This window comes from Vulpes vulpes, unplaced genomic scaffold (assembly GCF_048418805.1).
Source record: "Vulpes vulpes isolate BD-2025 unplaced genomic scaffold, VulVul3 u000000690, whole genome shotgun sequence".
In the NCBI taxonomy this organism is placed as follows: domain Eukaryota; kingdom Metazoa; phylum Chordata; class Mammalia; order Carnivora; family Canidae; genus Vulpes; species Vulpes vulpes.
In genome coordinates, this window is record NW_027325818.1 from 499,812 (window position 1) to 524,560 (window position 24,749).

The window sequence follows — 24,749 nt, forward strand, 5'->3', positions numbered from 1 at the left end:
TTAAAGCCATATGAAAATATTAGTAAACATCATGTGAACCAGGAAAATAGCCCATATTCTCTTTTCAGAAGATACCTTTTTAAGCTCCTAATGATCTATGAAATTTACAAAAAGCTTAAAAACCTCAGGACTTAGGGTGGGCATGACTGGGTCAGTTAGGTGAGTTTTCAAATACTGAATGTTAATTAGTACCTTGAAGAATCACAAAGTCCGTTTTGAACAATGTAAGAACAAGGACAATTTTTGTTGGCCCACAACCTATTTAGGATCCTCCTAAGCAAGCCACTTAAACTCACTTACCACGACTCCTGCCTGAGCTCTGCGTTTGAAAATATGATTGCATCCTAGTTGGAGCTTCTAAAGAAATGGTGACCATGCTTTATAGCACTACTAATTTCTTAAATGAGAGCTTTGGCTTGGCTCTTGAAGACCCTTCTTCAATGTGAGTTTAAGTCTGGGGACCATGCGTCCCAGGGTGTTTGAATTCAAAGCCTGCTCAGCGCCAGGCAATGGCGAGCATGGAAAGAAGGAAATTTGGGGGCGTGGGCTATGAAGGTCTCTAGGGGCCACTAAAATGACTGAGATTATAGCAGACATTCTACTTCACTCACGAGGGTGGCACACGCACAGGCACAAACGTGCTGAAGCACGGTTTGGATTGACTACGCGAGAGGAACAGGACACGAACCTGTCCCACTCCGCTGGGGCCGCAACTGCCTCTTAGCTCCAGGGCGCGTAAGCGCGGGCGCGCGACCTACGTGGGCGGGCTCAGGCGTTAGCGCCGAGTGCGGCGCTGCGGATTGGCCAGCCAGGAGGCCAAAGGTTGGTCCTGCCTCTCCTTAGGCGCATGGCGCATGCGTAGGGCGGGAGCGGGCGAAATTCAATCTTCGGTTGAAATACCTGGAACCAAACTGAGGGTCATGGAGGCGTCTCGAGGGTCTGTGGAAGCCGCGGCCTTAAGCCCAGAGCAGGCCGCCCTTTACCAGAGGTATGTCTGGGCCTCCGGGCGGGCCTAGCTCGCAGGCCCCGGCCGGGAGTCGGAGTGGGAAGCCCTCGGACCCTCCCAGCGGCCCAGGCTGCTGAGGTGGAGCCCGGTGAGAGGCGCCCTCGCGTTCTCTGAGTAAAGGCGTGGGAATCTGTCCAGATTTCTAAAGCCTGGGGAGCCTCCCGATACCTCTTTTTGGGTCAGATAGCTCTCTTAAAATCTTAAAAGCCAGAACTTCCACTGATCATGCCTTTCTTGAGTCTTTTGAGTCTACCAAACGCCAGGCCTGGGGGTTGCAGAGATGAATAAAACACCGACCCTACCCCCAAAATGCTTATCATTTGGTAGTGGAGAGGGATAGGTAAGCCAATAGTCACTGTAATGTTTGATAAGTGCCGCAAGAGGTATAATGTGCGAGGCATAGTATGGGCGGAAGTGGCCAACCACAAAGTTCGGCCTCAGGAGAAGACATTCGTGTTGAAGTAGTAAGCGGTCACCATATGACTAAGGGTGGGGGGCATGATGATGTGGGAATGAGATTTAAACTTTTCAGTTGTGATAAAATACATCAAATTTACCAGTCACCATTTCTCTTTTTTTTTTTTTTAAGATTTTATTTATTCATGAGAGACAGAGAAAGAGAGGCAGAGACAAGGCAGAGGGAGAAGCAGGCTCCTCTTGGGGAGCTCGATGTGGGACTCGATCCCGGAACTTCGGGATCACACCCTGAGCCGAAGGCAGGCGCTCAACCGCTGAGCCACCCAGGCTTCCCTAAAAGTATGTTTCAAGGCTGTGATAAGCTAAAAGGTTTCCTTACAGAGGAAGAAAATCGTATCTTTGGACTACGTTACATGACTTCTTTAAAGAAGATTTGGGGAAAACAGTGAGGTGGTGGTGTATGGTAGAGTAGTAGCTTTAGAGTTGAGGCATTTGGGGTACTAATTATGGCTCTGCTACCTGCTAGCTGGGAAACCTCAAATGAGTCACTTGACTATTCTGAGCCTCAATTTTCTCATCCATAAAATGGGGATAGAAAGGATTAAGCCCTTCAGCTCCCTCCCCTCCTTTCCCTGAGCAAGCAAGTGCATTGATTTCCCCAACACTGCCTCTCATATGGGTACCTCTTACTTGCTCTCACATGATCTTTCCTGACAGCCTCCCAGGTGCCCTACAGTCATCTTTTGCTCTCACAATCCCACTTTACCCTCACACCTTTCTTGTCTCTCATTGCCCATCAACTCACAATCTCTCTTTTATTTCTCCTACTTTTTCTCCTGTCCTCTTCCAAATCTGCCTACACTGAAACCTCCTCGCACAAAGCATCACCTTCTCTACCTTTTTTAAAAAAGATTTTATTTATTCATGAAAGACACACAGAGAGGCAGAGACATAGGCAGAGGGAGAAGCAGGCCCCCTGCAGGGAGCCCTATGCAAGACTCGATCCCAGGACCGTGGGATCACGACCTGAGCCGAAGGCAGATGCTTAACCACTGAGCCACCCAGGTGCCCTCTCTACCTTCTTCACTCTTCATTGTCCCCCTTGGCACACTCCTCTCACATAGTTTCTCTGCCTCTCTTCTTCCCTCTCCTCTTTCCCCTTGCTGTCCCTCCTTCCTCATGTCTCTGCCCCTCCTGCCTAAGATAAAGAAAACTTTGAAACTTGCTGTCACACACTCTCTGCACATTTCCTCTTTCACATACCTTCATCTTCTGTCATATACAGTGACTGTCACACACTCTCAGTGTCAGTCATGCTCTCCCTTGGTGATGCCCCCCACCCACCACCTCCTCTCTTGCCCACCGTCCCCTTCTCCCCACTTTTGTCCTATCTCTTCCTGTTATCCATTCTCTCTCCCTCTGTGCCACCCACCTTTGTCACTCACTCTCCCTCTCTGACACTTGTATTTTCTTGCTCCCTCTCTCCCATTGTGTCTCTGTCACCCACCACATCCTTCTATTGCCCCCTTCTCCCTCCTGTTGCCCATCTGTTGACACTGTCATTGACCTGCCCACACTGTTGTCCATTCTGTCTCATCCACATACTCTTTCTGTTTCTGTCTTCCTCCCTGATGTTGCCCCTTTCCCCTTTGTATGTCATCCGTGATCTCTGTCACCCACTCTCTACCTCTGTTACCCGCCTTGTTCCTGTCACCCTTTCTGTTACCCACTCTCATTCTCTCACCTTCCCTCTTTTTCTCTCTGCCACTGTATCATTCTGGGTCCATTCAGGAGGTAGAAACCGTACAGCATATTGAAACCGGCATTTCAATATAAAGAGTTATTAAATTGATAAATATGTGACTGTAAGAAATAAGGGAACTCCATATGGTGTCTTTGGGCTAAGGGAGAGTACCAAGGAAGGACAAAGTTGGAAGGGGATCCTGTCCCCAAGCCTGAAGCTCAGACCTCATTGGAGAAGGTGTAGTTCAGCCCACTGTATAGCAGAGTAATGCTCTGGCTTGCCCAGGCCAATTTGGAGTGCTGGTGGTGAGCAGCCTATCAGCAACTCTTTGGTGTGTACATGCAGAAGAGATGGGGGCCCAGGGCACAGGTAAGCTGCCAGGGGCGGTGGTTTCTATTTGAGAGGGCTGCAAGAAGGTTATTGACAGGCCAGGTGGAGGCTTCAAGGTCATCGAGGGACTGCATATTCTGTGTGTGCGTGCCTGTGGGCTGCTCTGTTGTCCTGCTCCTGCAGCAGCAGCCAGAACTTCGGAGAGCCCCTTCCTCCTGTGGTGTCTTTCAGACGCCCTCTACTGAGAAAGATTAGCATCATGTTCACCATAAAGGAGAGATGTTTGAAGGAATTCAGTCCATTATCACAGAATAGGTATTGAGGGGTGAATTTGGAACTGAGGCAATAAATGATGACTGGTAGAGTCATCCACCCTCTGTTTATTTCTGTTACCCACCGTCTGTCTGTCTTAGGTTACCCACCTTTTGTCCCTCACTCAACTGTGTTTCTCTCTCTCCGTCATGCATTTGTATGTACTTTGTATTGTCCATATTCTCTTGCTGTCACTTGTATGCTGCTCTCTTTCTTAATTCTCTGTCACCCACTTTCTTCTGTCACTGTACTCAAACTGCTTCTGTCAAGGTCACTAATGATTTCATAAACGGTCACTTCATAATCCTCATCTGCCTTGATTTACCAGCAGCATTTGATAATGTTGATCACTTCTCTGTGAAACACTTGATTCACTTGGCTTCCAGGAGCCCTTGCTCTCCTGATTTTCTTTTTACCCTGCTGGTGGCTGCTTCTCAGGTTCTGCTGATTCCTCTTCATAGCCTCACGTTTTTTGTCTAACATATGTTATTTTTCTTCACTTTTTTATTTTTTAAAGATTGTATTTATTCATGAGAGACACAGAGAGAGAGGCAGAGACAAGCACAGGGAGAAGCAGGCTCCTAAAGGGGAGCCTGATGTGGGACTCAATCCTCGGACTCTGGGATCATGCCCTGAGCTAAAGGCAGATGCTCAGCCCCTGAGCCACCCAAGTGCCCCTTGTCTAACATACTTTAGAGTAAATTCTAAGACATCCCAGAATCCCATCCTTAAATTCTTTAGTGCATCTCTAAAAAAGAACCCATTTTTATGAGATAATTATAATGTATCAGCTAACAAAACAAGCTAATTCCTTGTTATTAGCTAATACACAGATCATATTCATATTTTTCAAGTGGTCTGAAATCTTTTTATAATTGGTTTGTTTGAATTAGGACCCAGAGAAGGTCCACACACTGCATTTAGTTATATTTTTAAAGTCTTTCAATCTAGAACAATCACTCCCCACCCCCAACTTTTATTTCTATGCCAATGATTTGGATTAGTCTTACAGCTTCCTTGTAGTGTCATTAGCTTGTTCTCCTATCTCCTGTAATTTAAATTTAAGGGCTTGATGGAATGGACAAAGAAATGTCCTATATATACACACACAAATACACGATAGAATATTATTCAGCAATAAAAAAGAATAATATTTTGCCATTTGTGACCACATGGATGGACCTTTAGGCATTATGCTAAGTAAAATAAGTCAGATAGAAAGACAAATACCATATGATTTCACTTATATGTGGAATCTTAAAAAAAACAAGCTCATAGATACAGAAAACAGATTGGTGATTGCCTGAGATGGAAGGCAGGGAGGTGGGCAAAATGGGTAAAGGGAATCAGAAGCTATAGACTTCCAGTTATAAAATAAATAAGTAATGGATATGTAATGTATAACATGGTTATATAGTTAACTATAGAACTGTAGTTAGTAATACTGCATTGCATATTTGAAAGTTGCTAAGAGAGCAAATTTTCAAAGTTCTAAACCCAAGAAAAAAATTCTATAATTATCTATGTGATGTATGATAACTAGACTTATGGTGATAATTACACAGTATATACAAATACAGAATCACTATGTTTTACACCTGAAACTAATGCAATGTTGTATGTCAATTGTATCTTAATAAAAACAAAAACTGTAGCAAAAAAAAAAAAGATTATGGATCAATATTTTTGGCATGAATATTTCAAAGGTGAGGCTGTATACTTCTTTTTAAAAATTTTTATTATTATTTTTAAAAAGATTTTATTTATTTATTCATGAGAAACACAGAGACAGAAAGAGGCAGAGACACAGGCAGAGGGAGAAGCAGGCTCCATGCAGGGAGCCTGACGTGGGACTTGATCCACGGACTCCAGGATCATGCCCTGGGCTGAAGGCGGCTCTAAACCGCTGAGCCACCCGGGCTGCCTTGCTTTTTTTTTTTTTAAAGATTTTATTTATTTATTCATGAGAGACACACAGAGAGGCAGAGATGTAGGCAGAGGGAGAAGCAGACTCCCCATGGGGAGCCTGATGTGGGACTCCATCCCAGGACCCCGGGATCATGCCCCGAGCCAAAGGCAGACGCTCAACCACTGAGCCACCCAGGTGCCCTGAGGCTGTGTACTTCTTATTGCCTCATAGCAAGAAGCATATAATGTCTGATAGTCCCAGTTTTAGTAATGTTAAGATTGGTCAGTGGGATCAGGTGGTCACAGGCTGATCACTCCTTTGCAAAATTGCATTTCCCCCCTTACGATGAATAAATAATATGTTGGGGATATTTTGGCATCCTGTGGGTACTCAGTTCCCCATCAGCTTTTCATCCATTAACAATCATTGCCCAAATCAAGTATTTCATTAGAAATTACAAAGTGGTGGGCAGCCCTGGTGGCTTGACGGTTTAGTGCTGCCTTCAGCCCGGGTTGTGATCCTGGAGACCCGGGATCAAGTCCCGTGTCAGGCTCCCGGCATAGAGCCTGCTTCTCCCTGTACCTGTGTCTCTGCCTCTTTCTCTATGTCTCTCATGAATAATTAAATAAAATCTTAAAAGAAATTACAAAGTGGTAATTTTCTAACTTAACCATTGTTTTTATATTCGTTAGGTAGAATTCTTCCATAAATGTTCTTAATGTTGCAGTCTTGGAGTGCCAGGTTTTTTGTTTTGTTTTGTGTTTTGAGTGCCAGGTTTTGCTTTTTTTTTTTTTTTTTTTTTTTTTTGTAATTATACTCCTTCCTTTGGTGATCTTATCCAGGTACTTGGTCTATTTATTTAAAAAGATTTTATTTATTTATTCATGAGAGACCGAGAGAGAGGCAGAGACACAGGCAGAGGAAGAAGCAGGTTCCATGCAGGGAACCCGTGGGACTCAATCCCAGGTCTCCAGGATCATGCCCCAGGCCGAAGGCGGTGCCAAACCACTGAGCCAACCCGGCTGCCCAGGTTCTTGGTTTAAATCCCATCTTTATGCTGAGAATTTTCACATTTTTGTCTGTAGCCCTGACCTCTTCTGAACTCTAGACTCCTGTATCCAACTGCTTACCTGACATTTCTACTTCATAGTAGACACAGCAAACCTGTCTAAAACTAAAGGACAAAGCCATATGTTCTTAATAGGTACAGAAAAGGCATTTGAGAAAATATAGTATCCTTTAACGATAAAAACTTATTTTTAAAAAAAAATTTTTTTTATTTATGATAGTCACACACAGAGAGAGAGAGAGGCAGAGACACAGGCAGAGGGAGAAGCAGGCTCCATGCACCGGGAGCCCGACGTGGGATTCGATCCCGGGTCTCCAGGATCGCGCCCTGGGCCAAAGGCAGGCGCCAAACCGCAGCGCCACCCAGGGATCCCTAACGATAAAAACTTAAACTAGGAATACAAGATAACTTTCTCAATCTGATCAAAGATGTCTCCAGAAACTCGAAGCTGAAAGCTTTCCATCCTTATGTCAGGAACAAGACAAGGATGTCCACCTCTATTCAACGTTACATAAATCAGCATTATAATGGATGTTCTAGCCAGGGCAAATAGGCCAGAAAAAGAAATAAAAGGCATGCAGATTGGAAAGAAAGAAGCAAAACTATCTATATTTGTAGATAACATGGTCTTTTTTTATAGAAAGCCCTAATGAATCCACAAAAAATTATAAGAGCTGATGAAAGAGTTCAGGAAATTTGCAATATATGAGACCAATATTCAAATTCAGTTGTATTTTGCCAAGTAACATTCTTCTAAAACTTTTATTCTGAAATAGAAGATACATATAGGAAAATGTACCAAACAATTCAGTATAATGAATTATTATTGCAACCATCACTTAGGTAATGGCTTTTAGATTTTTATTTTAATCTTAATGGAAGAGCTTGTCTACTTTTCCCACTGAGGTGGCCTGAAGGTGAATTGAAGGCAGACTTGAGGGTTCAGGACTTGTTTCCAAACACTCCTGGGTTTGTTCAAATTCTGGAACAAGTGCTTGCTTGAAACACAAGAGTTTTGCACTATAGTGCAGTTAACCAGATAACCTCGGGCTGGCAGATTGGGGACTGGAGGTACTAGAGGTCTGTACCTACTCAAGAATTTACTATTGTTCCTGGAGAATTTTTCATTTTTAGTTAGACTTTATCTGAAAGGGCCAGTCAGGATGTCAGCCACCAAATGCTCTCCCAAATGAGGAAACTATTTCCTGCTGAAGCACATTGGCTGGTATGATCCATCTGGATGCCAAAGCACATCTATGCCAGAAAAAAAAGATAATTTTGGTTTTGACATAATTATAGATTAGCTGTTTTTTCCGGAGTAATTAGCCAGCAAGTTCAGCTGCTTTCTGAGGGCATGTTGTTAACATGTAAGAAGATGCTGTCTTCTTCCTGTTTATTCTGGCAGAAGCGTATTTGCCCAGTTCAACTAAAACTTTCAGATTTAAGTTACAAAGGAAGGGGACTAGATTCCCCACCTGCCTTTACCCATTTTGAAATAGGTCTTGCTCTACCTGCCTGTTTGTAATCTCTTTGTGACAGGGTAGAGAGGACCTGAAAGCACCAAGAACCTTGGATCTCTTTGGGGCCATATGGTTCAGTCCAGATAGTTCTTATCTGTGGAATCCAAAGCCAATGACACAGAAAATGAATACTATAGAAAACCTTACAATGCTTTTAAGTGATTGGTCTTACAGGTGAAACAGTACATAGATGGACATTGTTGAGCCCCAAACCAAACCTTGTGTAGGTTCCTATCCAGAGAGCCCTAGGCATATTATTATTTTTTAGGAGAAAGCATTTGGAGAGAACATCCAGCCAAAGCCAATGGCACTTTTTCTAGCTGAGATAAACCAGAGGTCATATGTAGGACTTATCCCAGGACCCCGAGATCATGACCTGAGCCGAAGGCAAATGCTTAACTACTTAACTGAGCCACCTAGGTACCCCAAGATTTGTGTTTTATTGTCCCTTGCTATGGAATGAAAATCTCTCTTCTGGGTTGACAGTTTTGCATCTGAATAGTTCTTTAACATATCAGAACCTCATATGTAAGTGCCTTTTAAAGAGTTACTAAATTGGTAAAAAATAAAAACTGGGGAACCTGGGTGGTTCAGTCAGTTAAGCATCTGCCTTGGGCTCAGGTCATGATCTTGGGGTCCTGGGATGGAACTTCCTGTTCAGCAAGGAGCTTGCTTCTCTCTCTTCCCCTCCCCCCTGCTCATGCTCTTGTGCAGGCATGCACTCTCTCGCTCTTAAATAAAATCTTTAAAAAGAAAGAAAAGAAAAACCAGCCTTCTCCCATACTGTAGCAACTGTTTTTCTCCTTGTTCTCATTGAGAGGGGGTTCTTTCTCCTGAACTGGTTACTTTTCCTTTGTCCTGTTGGCTCCCAAGCAGGCCTGGCTTTTCCCCAGCCATGCCCAAGAAGAATAGGGGAATAATTTTGGGGGAGAAAATATTTGAGCCCATGAAGTGTTAAGTTCTCCAGATCACTGAGGATCTTGTGTGTTATAGATGGACACATGATTGCATTAGTAGTAAAAATGACATTTTTCCTTTCAAGCCCTGGAAAATGGAAGTGATTAGAGGTTGAGTGGCTAAATCAAACTGTATTACAGAAAACACTGTAGTCTTGTAAATAACCAGATAATCCAGGGTGATGCTATAATAGGCAGATTTCATTTTTTCTCCCCAATTCCATTACTGGGAATGAATACTGTCCCAGGTCCAACTTCACTGGTGGAGCAGACAGGGTAGAGGGGAAGAGCTGAGATGTGGTATTAGACCTGCTAACTAGGGAGGAATAGGGACTGTGAAGCAGCTTGGCTGACCGGGCTTCAACCCAATCAAAAAAGTGGTGGGGACCAAGGAATAGTATAAATTCGAGTTGTGGTTGACAAATGTGGGAGTTCCAGAGGATAAGTAGAACCCAGCAATATATGAGTCTTAGTCTGGTAGTAAGAGGTCTGGGCAGACAGTTGCCATTTAAAAGGTTGGTGTATGATTTTGGGGAGTCTGACCTAGAGCTGGGGTCCACAGGCAGCACTTTACTTTCTGGGGAGGAAGCCTGGCTGGAATTAGCAGCCCAGTCTAGAGAGGGGTTCAGGATACTGGGTAGGTTACCAGTTTAGGGATTTGGAAACAATCTAATAGTAATAAAATATGATGTATTTTCTCCCTCGAGCTCTGGAACATAGACCCAGCCAGAAGACCAGCAGTCCAGCTGAAGGCACCCTGGGGGTGGGAAGGCAGAGTGGAGAATGAGTTCAGGGGTTGGCACTAACCCCTCAGGTTCAAGACCAGAGTAATAGGGAATGTAGCTTATTTCTACAGTGCAGCAGGAATTAGGGAGGTGGGCAGCTGACCTGCCACAGTAGGAATTGCAGTTTTGCAGCCAGCAGGCTCTTTTCTTCCTCTTCCCTCTTCTTCATCTTTTATTCATTTGGCTTTCACTTGAGTGCTCTAAAACCTGATCCTTATCCCTGTCCTCAAGTTCAGGCAGATAACACAAGCAGATCATTTTTTTGTTTTATTTTTTTTTAAAGATTTGTTTATTTATTTGATAGAGAGAAAAAGAGAGAGAGACAGTGAGTGCAAGCAGGAGGAACGGCAGGCAGAGGGAGAAGCAGGTTTCCAACTGAGCAGGGAGCCCAATGTGGGGCTTGATCCAAGGACCCTTGGGTCATGACCTGAGCTGAAGGCAGAGGCTTAACCAACTGAGCCACCCAGGCACCCCTGGTTTTAAACAAAGTTAATTTTTGGGACACCTGGCTGGCTCAGTGGTTGAGCGTCTGCCTTTAGTGAAGTGATGATCCTGGGGTCCCGGGCTTGGGACCTGTGTTGGGCTCCCCACGGGGAGCCTGCTTCTCCCTCAGCCTATGTCTCTGTTTCTCTCTCTGTGTCTCTCATGAATAAATAAATAATAGAAATAAATAAAGTTAATTTTATAGTAGTAGTTTTAGACTTACAGAAATATTAGATACAGTGCAGAGGGTTCCCACATACCCCATACCTAGTTTTCCCTGTTGGTAACATCTTATATTAGTGTGGTATATTGAACCAATATATGGTATATGAACCAATACCAATACATTATTATTTTTTAAAAAGATTTTATTAATTTATTCATGAGAGACACACAGAGAGAGGAAGAGACATATATATGCAGAGGGAGCCTGATGTGGGACTTGATCCCAGGATCCCGGGATCATAACCTGAGCTGAAGGCAGACTCTGAACTACTGAGCCCCTGACTTTCTTAGTTTTTGATGACCTTGACAGTTTTGAGGAGTATTGGTTAGGTTATTTTGTAGAATGTTCCCTCAATTGGGATTTGTCACCATTTGTCATGACTAGACTGGGGTTTTTGGTTTCGCGGGGAAAGACTACAGAAATAAAGTGCCCTTCTCATCAAATCCTATGAGAGGTACATACTGTTAACATGATCTATCATTGTTGATGTTGACTGTAATCACCTGGCTGAGGTGTTTCCTCTTTACAGTTACTTGTTGGGAATCCCTGGGTGGCTCAGCGGTTTGGTGCCTGCCTTCGGCCCAGGGCGTGATCCTGGAGTCCGGGATCAGGTCCCACGTTGGGGTCCCTGTGTGGAGCCTGCTTCTCCCTCTGCCTGTGTCTCTGCCTCTCTCTGTGTGTCTCTCATGAATAAGAAAACTCTTTTTTTTTAAAAAAAGTAATTGTTAGGGACGCCTGGGTTGCTCAGTGGTTAAGCGTCTACCTTTGGCTTAGGTTGTAGTCCTAGGGTCCTAGGATTGAGTCCTGCATCAAGCTCCCCATAGGGAGCCTGCTTCTTTCTCCCTCTGCCTATGCCTCTGCCTCTTTCTGTGTGTCTCTTATGAATAAATAAATAAAAATCTTTAATAAAAAAAAAAAATCTTAAAAAAAATTGTTAGCCCATACTGCATGGGAAACCGCTTTACCCACTAGAGTACAATGCTTATGTTGTTTCCTTTGCTTTAAGTCTTGCAGATTACATTCATTTCCTAGGTTATTAGATCAGCATGTTTTCCCTCTACCCTTTCAGTGAGATTGTTTCATACATTTGTAATACAGCCAGATTGTTTTTTAAATAATTTTAATAGTGTGTTAAGTGCACTGATAGAGATGAACACACCAGGGAGTCCTGAGGTGGAACAGTTGATCCAGCTGGAGGATAGGGTAGGGATGGAATGCGTCCTAGGGGAACTGCAGGTGAGACCTGATCTCTACATCAAAGCAGCTCTTAAAATGTGGTTTCTGGACCACCTGCGAACTCTATAGAAATATAAATTCTTGGCCCTCACTACAGAATCAGATAGTCTGGATTTGGGGTCTAGCGATCTGTGGTTTAATAAGCGCTCCAGGAGATTCTGCCTAACAGTGAGAATTACTGTCTTTAGAATGAGTTCAGTAAGTTTAGCTTGGTGAAAGGAGAGTACATTCCAGGAGGAGGAGGGTGGTGTGAGCCTAAGGTTAGAGGATACAAAGTAGCATGATAGGCATAGGGGTTAAAATGTTTGAGGCTGGAAGTGGCAGGAGTTAAGGCAGAGGTCAGCAGTTCCTAATTGTATCAGGGAGGGCTTGGAATGGCTGACTAAGGAACTTAAACTCCATTATGTAGGCCACAGGAAGCTGCTGAAGAATATTTTGTTGTTAATAGCCTTATGGAAGTATAATTTGCATACTGTACATGCATTTCATCCATTTAAAGTGTACTGTTTAATTTTTAGTATATTCACAGAGTTGTACATTCATCACTCCAAAAAGAAATTTCTTGCCCTTTAGCCATTACCAACTACCCCAAGTCCCAGAATTCCCCAGCCCCTGGCAACCACAAATCTACTTTTTTTTTCTCTGTGAATTTGCCTATTCTGGTCATTTCATATAAATGGAATAATAAAACATGTGTCCTTTTGTGACTGGCTTATTCATATAGCAAAATTTTTTCAAGGTTCATTCATGTTATAGCATGAATATTTCATTCCTTTTTATGGCTACATAATATTCCATTGAATGGAGATAAACACACACATACCACATTTTTATCCATTTCTCAGTTGGTGGACATCTGTGTTATTTCCCCTTTTGTTTTTTTTTTAAGATTTTATTTATTCATGAGAGATACACAGAGAGAAAGAGGCAGAGACACTGGCAGAGGGAGGAGCAGGCCCCATGCAGGGAGCCCGACGTGGGACTCGATCCTGGGTCTTCAGGATCAGGCCCTAGGCCAAAGGCAGGCGCTAAACCGCCGAGCCACCTGGGCTGCCCTATTTCCTCTTTTGGCTTATGAATAATACTGCTGTGAACACTCATGTACAAGATTTTCTGCGGACAAATATTTTCATTTCTCTTGAGTCTGTACCTGAGAGTAGAATTCCTGGATCACACCGTAATTCCATGTGTAACTTTTTTTAAAAAAATATTTATTTATTCATGAGAGAGAGAGAGGCAGAGACACAGGCAGAAGGAGAAGCAGGCTCCATGCAGGGAGCCCGATGTGGGACTCGATCCCTGGTCTCCAGGATCACGCCTTGGGGCAAAGGTGGCGCAAACCGCTGAACCACCCAGGCTGCCCCCATATATACCTTTTTTGAGGAACTGACAAACTGATTTCCAAAGCAGCTGCACCATTTTACATTCCCACCAATAGGGTTATGAGAGTTCTAATTCATCCACATTGTCGCCAGTGCTTGTTTTTTTTTTTCTTGCTTTTTTGATTCTAGTCATCCTAATGGGCATAAGGTGGTATTTCATTGTGGTTGTGGTTTGCATTTCCCTGATGACTAATGATGTTGAGCATTATTTCATGTGCTTATTAGCCATTTGCAGATCATCTTTGGAGAAATGTCTATTCAGATCCTTTGCCCATGTTTAAATTGTGTTATTTGTCTTTTTTCAAAGATTGATTGATTTTGGTGACAAAGAGTGCATGAGCAGGGGGAGGGGCAGAGAGAGAGGGAGAAAGAAAATCTTAAACAGATTTCCTGCTGAACTTACCATGGGACTCAATCTCCTGACCCTGAGATCATGACCTGAGCCAAAATCAAGAGTCGAGTGCTTAACTGACCCAAGCCACCCAGGTGCCCATGTGGTGTCTTTTAATTTTTGAATTGTAAGATTTCTTTATATGTTCTAGGTACAGAGCACTTATCAGATACATGATTTACAAATATTTTCTCCCATTCTTTGGGTTGTCTTTTCACTTTTTTAATGGTATACTTTGAAACACAAGTTTTTTTTTGGTGAAACCCGATTTATTTTTCCTTTGGTTGCTTGTGTGTTCGGCATCATATCTAAGAGACCATTGCGAAAACAAAGGTAACAAAGATTTATGCCGATATTTTCTTCGAAGGGTTTTGTAGTCTTAGCAATTATGTTTAGTTCTTTGATCCATTTTATTTATTTTATTTTTTTAAGATTTTATTTTATTTTTTTTTAATTTTTTTTTTATTTATTTATGATAGTCACAGAGAGAGAGAGAGAGGCAGAGACACAGGCGGAGGGAGAAGCAGGCTCCATGCACAGGGAGCCCGACGCGGGACTCGATCCCGGGTCTCCAGGATCGCGCCCTGGGCCAAAGGCAGGCGCCAAACCGCTGCGCCACCCAGGGATCCCGATCCATTTTATTTTTTAAAACATTTTATTTAGGGATCCCTGGGTGGCGCAGCAGTTTAGCGCCTGCCTTTGGCCCAGGGCGCTATCCTGGAGACCCGGGATCGAATCCCACGTCGGGCTCCCTGCATGGGGCCTGCTTCTCCTTCTGCCTATGTCTCTGCCCCTCTCTCTCTCTCTCTCTCTCTCTCTGTGACTATCATAAATAAATAAAAATTTTAAAAATGTTAAAAAAATATTTTATTTATTCATGAGAGACACAGAGAGAGGGGCAGAGACATAGGCAGAGGGAGAAGCAGGCTCCCGGTGGGGAGCCTGAACAGGATTTGATCCCAGGACCCCAGGATCACAATCTGAATCAAAGGTAGATGCTCAACCACTGAGCCACCCAGGTGTTCCTCTTTGATCCATTTAAAGTTAATTTTTGTGAGAGGGGACCAATTTCTTTTTTTTGCACATAATAGTTGAAAAGACTATTCTTTCCTCAGTGAATTATTTTGGCATCCTTTTGGACCATAAACCCCTGAAGAATTTTAAGCAGAGGAGTGACATGATTTCTTTTACATTTTTTTCTTAAATTTTACATTTTAAGACAGTATCACTGGCTGCTATGTAGAGAATGTATCAGAGGGGCCAAGAGTGGATGTAAGACCAGTGAGCAAGAAGTTGTGACTACCCAGGTCAGAAGTAATGGTGACTTGAACCACAGTAGTGGTAGTGGAGATGGAGAGACACAGGTTATACCTGGGAAACAAAGTTACTAGGGCTTGGGGATTATCTGGCTAGGGGAGGGGGTGATTAAAAGAGGGGATATCAAGGATGACCTCATGTGAACTGGAGTCAAGGATGATCTTCAGATTTCTAGCTTGTATGGCTAAGTTGATAGTAGTGTCATTTACTACCACATAAATGGAGAAACATGTTTTTGGAGGGGAAATAATGAGTTTAATTTTGGATTAATTCGAGTTGCCTGTGAGACTTTTTCAAGTGGAGACATCCAGAAGGCCGTTAAAATATGGATCTAGACTAGACTTTGGGGGCAAGCCCTGGAATGGAGAGAGTGATTTCATAAACCCATTAGGTGGGGGTGGAAGGCCAGAGGAGAGAGTAAAAGAAGTGAGAAGGCGGCCCAGGACTGAGCCCTATGGGAAGAAGAGCAGAAGAAATGGCCAGTGATGTGGGAGGAAACCAGGAGGAATCTAGAGGAATCCAGTGGAAGGAGGGAATGATTAGTGTCAGAGGTACCACAGAGGTCCAAAAAAATGAAAACTGAAAAGTGCCCATGTATCTTTCCTGTTTCCACACTCCCATGATATAGGTATAGGTTGGTTGGTTGGTTTGTTTTACAATAAAATACCACTCTATACTTATGGGTGGCATTTTAAGAAATACTGTGGAACCAGTAACCTTTGCACATACATTTCTCACAAATAGTGCTTTAAGGTGTTGTTGGCAATGTCTGGTGGGTATGTGTCTTAAATGATGCCAGCTTTCATTGGCATCTTCTGTGCTAATGTTTCCCATCCTGAATTGAGGATATTAAAAGCCCAACTGCAGTTTGGATTCCAAAATGGACTCTAAAGTGTTATTGATTGAATATTCAATCTGCTTCCTTCCTTTCTAATCTGTGTGTGTGTGTGTGTGTGTGTGTGTGTATATATATATATATATTTTTTTTTTTTACCTTTTTAAAACAGATATGTGAAGGAGGCCAAAGAAGCAACTAAGAATGGGGATCTGGAAGAAGCATTTAAACTTTTCAATTTGGCAAAGGACATTTTTCCCAATGAAAAGGTGATGAGCAGAATCCAAAAAATACAGGAAGCCTTGGAGGAGTTGGCAGAACATGGAGATGATGAATTCACAGATGTGTGCAACTCTGGCCTTCTGCTTTATCGAGAACTGCACAACCAACTATTTGAACACCAGAAGGAAGGTGTAGCTTTCCTCTATAGCCTATATAGGGATGGAAGAAAAGGTGGCATCTTGGCAGATGATATGGGATTAGGGAAGACTGTTCAAATCATCGCTTTCCTTTCTGGTATGTTTGATGCTACACTTGTGAGTCATGTCCTGCTGATCATGCCAACCAATCTCATTAGCACGTGGATAAAAGAATTTGTTAAGTGGACTCCAGGAATGAGAGTCAAAACCTTTCACGGTTCTAGTAAGGATGAACGTACCAGAAACCTCAGACGGATTCAGCAAAGGAATGGTGTCATTATCACCACATACCAAATGTTAATCAATAATTGGCAGCAACTTTCAAGCTTGAATGGCCAAGAGTTTGTGTGGGACTACGTCATCCTTGATGAAGCACATAAAATAAAAACCTCATCTACTAAGTCAGCAATATGTGCTCGTGCTGTCCCTGCCAGGAATCGCATCCTCCTCACAGGAACCCCAATCCAGAATAATTTACAAGAACTGTGGTCCCTATTTGATTTTGCTTGTCAAGGGTCCCTGCTAGGAACATTAAAAACTTTTAAAATAGAGTATGAAAATCCTATTATGAGAGCGAGAGAGAAGGATGCTACCCCAGGGGAAAAAGCCTTGGGATTGAAAATATCTGAAAACTTGATGGCAATCATAAAATCTCATTTTCTCAGGAGGACTAAAGAAGAGGTACAAAAAAAGTCAAGTACCCCAGAGGAGATCAGATTTAGTGAAAAGAATCCAGATGATGATGCCATTTGTAAAATGCCTTCCCTTTCCAGGAAAAATGATTTAATTATTTGGATACGTCTTATGCCTTTACAAGAAGAAATATACAGGAAATTCGTGTCCCTGGATCATATCAAGGAATTGTTAATGGAGACACGCTCACCTCTGGCTGAGCTAGGTGTCTTAAAGAAGCTGTGTGATCATCCAAGGCTGCTATCTGCACGGGCTCGTCATTTGTTGAATTTAGGGTCTGTAAAATTCTCTGTTCAAGGTGAAAATGAAGGGGAGGATGCCTCAGACGTGGACCATATTGATCACATAACTGATGATACACTGATGGAAGAATCTGGAAAAATGATATTTCTAATAGAGCTGCTTAGGAGACTGCGAGATGAAGGACATCAAACTCTGGTGTTTTCCCAATCGAGACAAATTCTAAACATCATTGAACGCCTCTTAAAGAATCAGCACTTTAAGATATTGCGAATTGATGGAACAGTTACACATCTTGTGGAACGAGAAAAAAGAATCAACTTATTCCAGCAAAATAAAGATTACTCTGTTTTTCTGCTTACCACTCAAGTAGGTGGTGTTGGCTTAACGTTAACTGCAGCAACTAGAGTGGTCATTTTTGACCCTAGTTGGAATCCTGCAACTGATGCTCAAGCTGTGGATAGAGTCTACCGAATTGGACAAAAGGAAAATATTGTAGTTTATAGGCTGATTACTTGTGGGACCGTAGAGGAGAAAATATACAGAAGACAGGTTTTCAAGGACTCACTAATCAGACAAACTACTGGTGATAAGAAGAACCCTTTCCGATATTTTACTAAACAAGAATTAAGAGAGCTCTTTACAATTGAGGATTTTCAGAACTCTGCAACCCAGCTGCAGCTTCAGTCTTTGCATGCTGCTCAGAGGAAATCTGATAAGATACTAGATGAACATATTGCCTACTTGCACTCTTTGGGGATAGCTGGAATCTCAGACCACGATTTGATGTACACACGGGATCTGTCTGTTAAAGAAGAGCTTGACGTGATCGAAGAATCTCATTATATTCAACAAAGGGTTCAGAAAGCTCAATTCCTTGTTGAATTAGAGTCTCAAAATACAGAGCTCTTAGTGGAAAAAAAAAGAACTGGAAATGAGGGGACCTGGCTGAGAGAACCTCTGTTTCCTTCTCAAACAAAGAAGAAATGCCCTGAAATGAACAAACCACAGCCTTGGCCCTCATCACATCTACCTACTTACCATATCCAGGAAGAAGTAATCAGTTCCCAGATGGCAAGTGTAATCATTGATGATCTGCCCAAAGAGAATGAGAATCAAGATAACTCCAATATAAAGATGAATGTTACCGTCTTGCAAGATGGTAGTCACTCACCTGTAAGTACATCTGATGCTGACTCTGTAGCTATTTTACCTAAGGGATGTGGATGTGTAGATGAAATCTGGACCAACTCATCGGGAATGGCTATACAAAAAGAAGCACTGCTAGAGGGGCCTACACAGGGGACACTGCAAAAGAACCCTCTGGGAAATTTTAATTATTTCCTTAGTGAATCAGTCAGAGATGATCTTGGGCCAAATCCAGATCAACTAAAGGATGATGAGATTTTGCTTCACTGTAGTCCCTGGCCCATTAATCCCATGACAAATGAAAATCAAAATGCAGAATCACACGCATCTGTAATTGAAATAGCTGATGAGGAATGGTCAGCATCCCGCAGTGCACTACAGGATGCTCAAGTACATGATGAGGCCAAGTTGGAAGAGGAACCTTTAGCGTCCTCATCACAGTATGCATGTGATTTCAACCTATTCTTGGAAGACTCTGCAGACAATGGACAAAATCTTTCCAGTCAGTCTTTGCAGCATGCTGAGAATGAAAACAGCTTGTGTGGCCCTGCAGCTAATTCTAAAGCAGAGTCTGAGCGGAGTGAAGTGCGTCTCAGCTTGGATCTTTCTGAGACCCAAGATGATCCAGAAGTAGTAATAGGTAATGTGAAGAGAGGCAGAAGGAAAGCCAGAAGGATCCTTTCAGATGGTGAAAATGAAGACAAAACTTTTCAAGATACTCCAGGCACAAATCTATTCACCTCGCCTTGTCAGTTCTTACCTATAAAACAGTTTGATGCTTCAACTCCCAAAAGTGACATCAGTCCACCAGGAAGGTTCTTTGCACTGAAAATACCTGACAGTATAAATAAGTCTGTAAATGCTAGAAGATCCCTGGCTTCTAGGAGGTCTCTTGTTAATGTGGTTTTAGACCACGTGGAGGATATGGAGGAAGGACTTGACAACAGCAACAAAGCAGAAGTTGCTGAAGATTATCTGGAGGAAGGAGCCGAGGAAAGCAGTGGGGAAGTCTCAGAATACACCAAAGATCCTCCTGACGAAACGCTGCCTTCAGAACATAAGTCCAGCTGCTTAACTACACGTGAGCCTGGGGCTTTAGCTCAAGAGGCCTCTCCTGGTGACCCTGAGCCTTTGTTGGGCAGACAGTTGGTTGAGTCTCCCCAGGCTGAGGCAGTAGAGGCTGTCAATGACTATGAGGCTCTTGTAATTCGTGGAAAAGAACTGAAAGAGTGTGGAAAAATACAGGAGGCCTTAAACTGCTTAGTTAAAGCACTTGACATAAAAAGTGCAGATCCTGAAGTCATGCTCATGACTTTAAATTTGTATAAGCAACTTAATAAAACTTGAGAATATAACCTATTTACTGTTAAAGTGAAACACTGAGTATGAATTCATTCATTCTTACAACTGGGTTCTCTGGGAGCATGAAGCATTTAGGCTTAAGGTGAGAGAGATCTCAAAGAGCAAGTTTTTGTTTTTAACTATTTTGTCCATTTGGCCTTTACTCTGTACTCCTTCCTATCCCCCCTCCTCCATACATACATTCTGGTGTCCTGAACACTAGGTTAATTTACTTCTTTCCTTGAATAGTCTTACATTTTTCTTTTAGGCACACTCTATAAATTTCATAGAACTGTGTTACTTCCAGGAAAGTTTTTATAAAGTTATTCTGGCCATTCTCAATTTTATTCTGGAAATGATCACTTCTGTCTATCACAGTTCAGACAAGAATTGTAAAGTTACTTTTCTCAGGTGTTTTCTCTTCCATTCACTGAAATGATGCTGGCAAATGGATACAGAGGCTCCTTAGTTTAAGCAGGAGCTTGTTAGAATTCTAAATCGAGGGACCCCTGGGTGGCGCAGCGGTTTGGCGCCTGCCTTTGGCCCAGGGCACGATCCTGGAGACCCGGGATCGAATCCCACGTCGGGCTTCTGGTGCATGGAGCCTGCTTCTCCCTCTGCCTGTGTCTCTGCCTCTATCTCTGTGTGTGACTATCGTAGATAAAAAAAAAAAATTCTAAATCGAAGATCTGCTTATTAACATGCTATTTTCTGCCTTCAGTTTACTACAGCAGAAGGCTGGGCTATCAGGTGCCTGGGGCCAGGCTTATCACTGGTACCCTACTTTGGGAGTCACTGCCGACAATTTAGCCATCCTTCACTCACCACCAACAGTGTTCTGACACAGGCTAGCACATGGTGTCTTTGGGTGGTAGACTGAAAAGGAGTTTGGTTGCCCCTCAGAAACCAAGTGCAGTACAACACTCTGCACTTCAGAAAGGGAACCAGCATCTATGGAATGCCTACTGTGTACCAGGCTTCTTGTTTAATCCTTACCATAATCCTTTGAGGTTGAGGGTCGCACATTGTTTTAGTTGAGGAAACTAAGGCTTAATATGGCTGTGACCTGCTGAGATCACAGTAGGGGGTGAAATGGATTTAACCATATGTTACCTAGTGAAAAGTTGTTATACTAAATTGTCTTTACTGCAGTGAATATACTGGGCTATTTCTACTGACAACCCTTCTGACCTGTGGAGGTCTTCCATACCAAACAGCCCTCCAGTTCTCGGCAGATATCTACTGGGTATCCTATGTTCAACTCTGTCCTGACATTACCTGTTACTAGGGTCAGACTCCACAGGTTTAAGGGCTTACTCCCATAACACTGCCTTCACTTCTGATGCCAGTGGCTAGCATTGGGCCCCATGTTATCCATACTTTTGTCCAATGTGGCTACAAATTGAGGATTCTCGTGACTCTACCTTCAGATTCAGTAATTTGCTAGAACAGCACACAGAACTCAAAATATGTAATATATATCATCTAAATATATAAGTTGTATATAAAAGTTTAAAAACTACAGTTAGGGGATCCCTGGGTGGCGCAGCAGTTTAGCGCCTGCCTTTGGCCCAGGGCGCGATTCTGGAGACCTGGGATCGAATCCCACGTGGGGCTCCCGGTGCATGGAGCCTGCTTCTCCCTCTGCCTGTGTCTCTGCCTCTCTCTCTCTCTCTCTCTCTCTGTGACTATCATAAATAAAAAAAAAATTAAAAAAAAAAACTACAGTTAATCCTTGAACAATGTGGGGGTTGGGGGTACCAACCTCCTCCCCACGGTAAAAAATCTACATAATACTTGACTCCTCAAAAATTAACTAATGGCCTACTGTTGACTAGAAACCTGATAACATAAACAGCTGATTAACCTATTTTTCATGTTATATGTATTATATACTGTATTCTTACAATAAAGTAAGCTAGAGAAAAATGAAGTCATAAGGAAAATACATTTCTAGTACTATACTCTTTATAAAAAAAAAAGTCTGTGTATAAGTGGACCCACACGGTACAAATCTGTTCAAGGCTCAACTGTGTTTTTTTTTTAAAAGATTTTATTTATTTATTCATGAGGGACAGAGAGAGAGAGAGAGGCAGAGACACAGGCAGAGGGAGAAACAGGTTCCATGCAGGGAGCCCGATGTCAGACTTGATCCTAGGACTCCAGGATCATGCCCTGGGCTGAAGGCAGGCACTAAACCACTGAGCCACCCAGGGATCCCCTCAACTGTGTTTTGGTTACTGTTTCAGTATAATTGGCATCCTCTGTAATACTAGTATTTTACTTTATTCATTTGTTTGGGTTTTGTTTTTATTTTTCTAAAATATTTTATTCATTCATCCATGAGAGAGAGAGAGAGACGCTGAGACACAGGCAGAGGGAGAAGCAGACTCCATGCAGGGAGCCCAACATGGGACTTAATCCCAGGTCTCCAGGATCACACCCTGGACCAAAGGTGGCACTAAACCTCTGAGCCACCCAGGCTGCCCTGACTGGTTTTTTTAAAGATTTTATTTATTCATGAGAGACACAGAGAGAGGCTGAGACACAGGCAGAGGGAGAAGCAGAATCCTTGTGGGGAGCCCAATGAGGGGCTGGATCCCAGGACCCTGGGACCACGAACTGAGCCAAAGGCAGATGCTCAATCACTGAGCTACCCAGGTGTTCTTATTTTATTCATTTGAAAGCAACCTTCTGAGAAGGGACCCACTGGCTTAGGCAAACTGCCTAAGGGCTCCATGGCACAAAACAGATTAAGACCCCTGATCCAAGGGTATGAGATAAAATCTCTTACCTACTTCTGCCCCCAGTTCTGGATTGCCACTCCCAAGGATGGTCTATGGATGTAGAAGTACAAGTATGTATATATGTATATGTAGGTTTTTACCCAAGTGATAGTATACTATATACCCTGTTCTGTACCATCGTTTTTTAACACAGCTGTATGGTATTTTATTGAATGGGTATACCATCTGTCATTTATTGGCAGACAATGTGATGAATATCCTTGTACCTTTTATACACATTATATCTACAGGATAAATTCTTAGAAATGGAGTTTTGGGGTCAAAGGGCATATTTATAATTTTTATAAGTATTGCCAAGTTGTTCTCCAGAGGTTCTAATAATATGCAGTTCCACAATTAATGAATACCTGTTCCTCATGCCCTTGCCAACAACACATAAATGCCAATCTGATAGGTAAAAAGCAGGTTCTCATTTTGGTTTTAATTTTCAATTATTTTACTCTGAATGAAGTTGGTTCATTAAGCATTGAACATGAAACAAAGATACATTTTTTTAAAGATTTTATTTATTCATGAGAGACACAGAGAGAGAGAGCGGCAGAGACACAGGCAGAGGGAGAAGCAGGCTCCATGCAGGGAGCCCGATGTGGGACCCGATCCCAGGACTCCAGGATCACACCCTGGGCTGAAGGCAGGCGCTAAACTGCTGAGCCACCCAGGGATCCCCAAAAGATGCATTTTCAAAGCAGGATTAAATTCATGAGCTGTACTATGTATAAATCCCTAATTTTTTCATTTATCAACTCCTTTAGAACCTTAGTTGCCAGTTCAAAATTAACTTCCCAAAGGTTTGCTTGGTGTCAGAGACCCATTCCTGCTCTACTTTCTCACAAGCTATCTATAGCTGCTTTCTCTCTCCATGCCACAAATTAGTTTGCTTTTTCTACTCTACCTTTCCAGCACTCCGGCTTCTTTTGTGGGTGACACCCATGCAAAAGGCATTCACTTGGTATCCTGGGTAAGCCAATGTCCTGAGCAAAGGATGCTAACTAGGTTGTATCTCATGCATCTAAAGCTTTTCAGAATTTTCTTCCAAGATTTTCAGAATTTACAGCCCTTATTTAAAGACACTGTTTTGAACGGGGTTTTAAAAACGGTTTCATCTTATATGCCTGCTATTTTGAACATCTCTCAATACCATACTGGTATATCTGTACTCAGGGACTGTGGCATCTGTTTAGTCTGCTCAGTGGGTAAAATCTCATGGAGGCATAACTGCTGGAGATGCCCAGAAACCCCAAAATAAGAAACTTATATGTCAAATGCAGCTGAGTGAGAACACAGTGTGCTAGAAGAATCACCGTTATGAATCACATGGTTGTATTGGCCAAGTTTTATTTAAAAAATTTTTTTTAAAGTAGGCTCCATGTGTATCATAGAACCCAATGTGGGGCTTGAACTCAGGATCCTGAGATCAAGACCTGAGCTGAGATGAAGAGCCAGACATTTAACCGACTGAGCCACCCAGGCAGCCCTGGCAAAGTTTTATTTTTGAAGCAATATAGTATTTATAATATTCCTTATACTTTTTTATATGTCATAAATATGACATTATGAAATTTAAAAATGCAAACACACAGAACATTGGCTGCTTAGTCTAGTACAAACAACTGGTAGAACTGAGTGCCTTCTTTTCCTCCAAGAAAGGTTTATTTAAAAAGAAGAGCTCATAATGATTTCACTCATGTGGATCTTAAGAAACAAAACAGATGAACATAGGGGAAGGGAAGGAAAAGTAAAATAGGATAAAAATAGAGGAAGGCAAACTATAAGAGACTCTTAACTGTAGGAAATAGTTGCTGGAGGGAAGGTAGGTGAGGAGATGGGATAACTGGATGATGGGCATTAGGGAGGGCCCTTGATGGGAGTGAGCACTGGGTGTTCTATGCAACTGATAAGTCACTAAATTCTACCCCTGAAACTAATAATACACTGTATGTTAACTAAATTGAATTTTGAAAAAAGGTTCAGGTTGAATGGCCATTATGTACAGTGTATAGTATTAAGACAATGGAGCAGGACGCCTGGGTTGCTCAGTAGTTGAGTGTCCACCTTCAGCTGAAGGCATGATCCCAGAGTCCTGGGATTGAGTCCTGTATCGGGCTCCCCACAGGGAGCCTGCTTCTCCCTCTATCTATGTCTCTGCCTCTCTCTGTGTCTCTTAAGAATAAATAAAATCTTA

General features: G+C 42.6%; 1 protein-coding gene across 1 annotated transcript; it reads left to right on the forward strand.

Moving 5' to 3' along the window:
• The first annotated feature begins 831 nt into the window (after nucleotides 1–831).
• On the forward strand, nucleotides 832–19,796 carry ERCC6L (ERCC excision repair 6 like, spindle assembly checkpoint helicase). The gene is made up of 2 exons (XM_025982882.2): nucleotides 832–988; nucleotides 16,091–19,796. The coding sequence occupies exons 1-2, from the start codon at nucleotides 855–857 to the stop codon at nucleotides 19,764–19,766; spliced, it is 3,810 nt and encodes a 1,269-aa protein (XP_025838667.2). The 5' UTR covers nucleotides 832–854; the 3' UTR covers nucleotides 19,767–19,796.
• The last annotated feature ends 4,953 nt before the right edge of the window (nucleotides 19,797–24,749 follow it).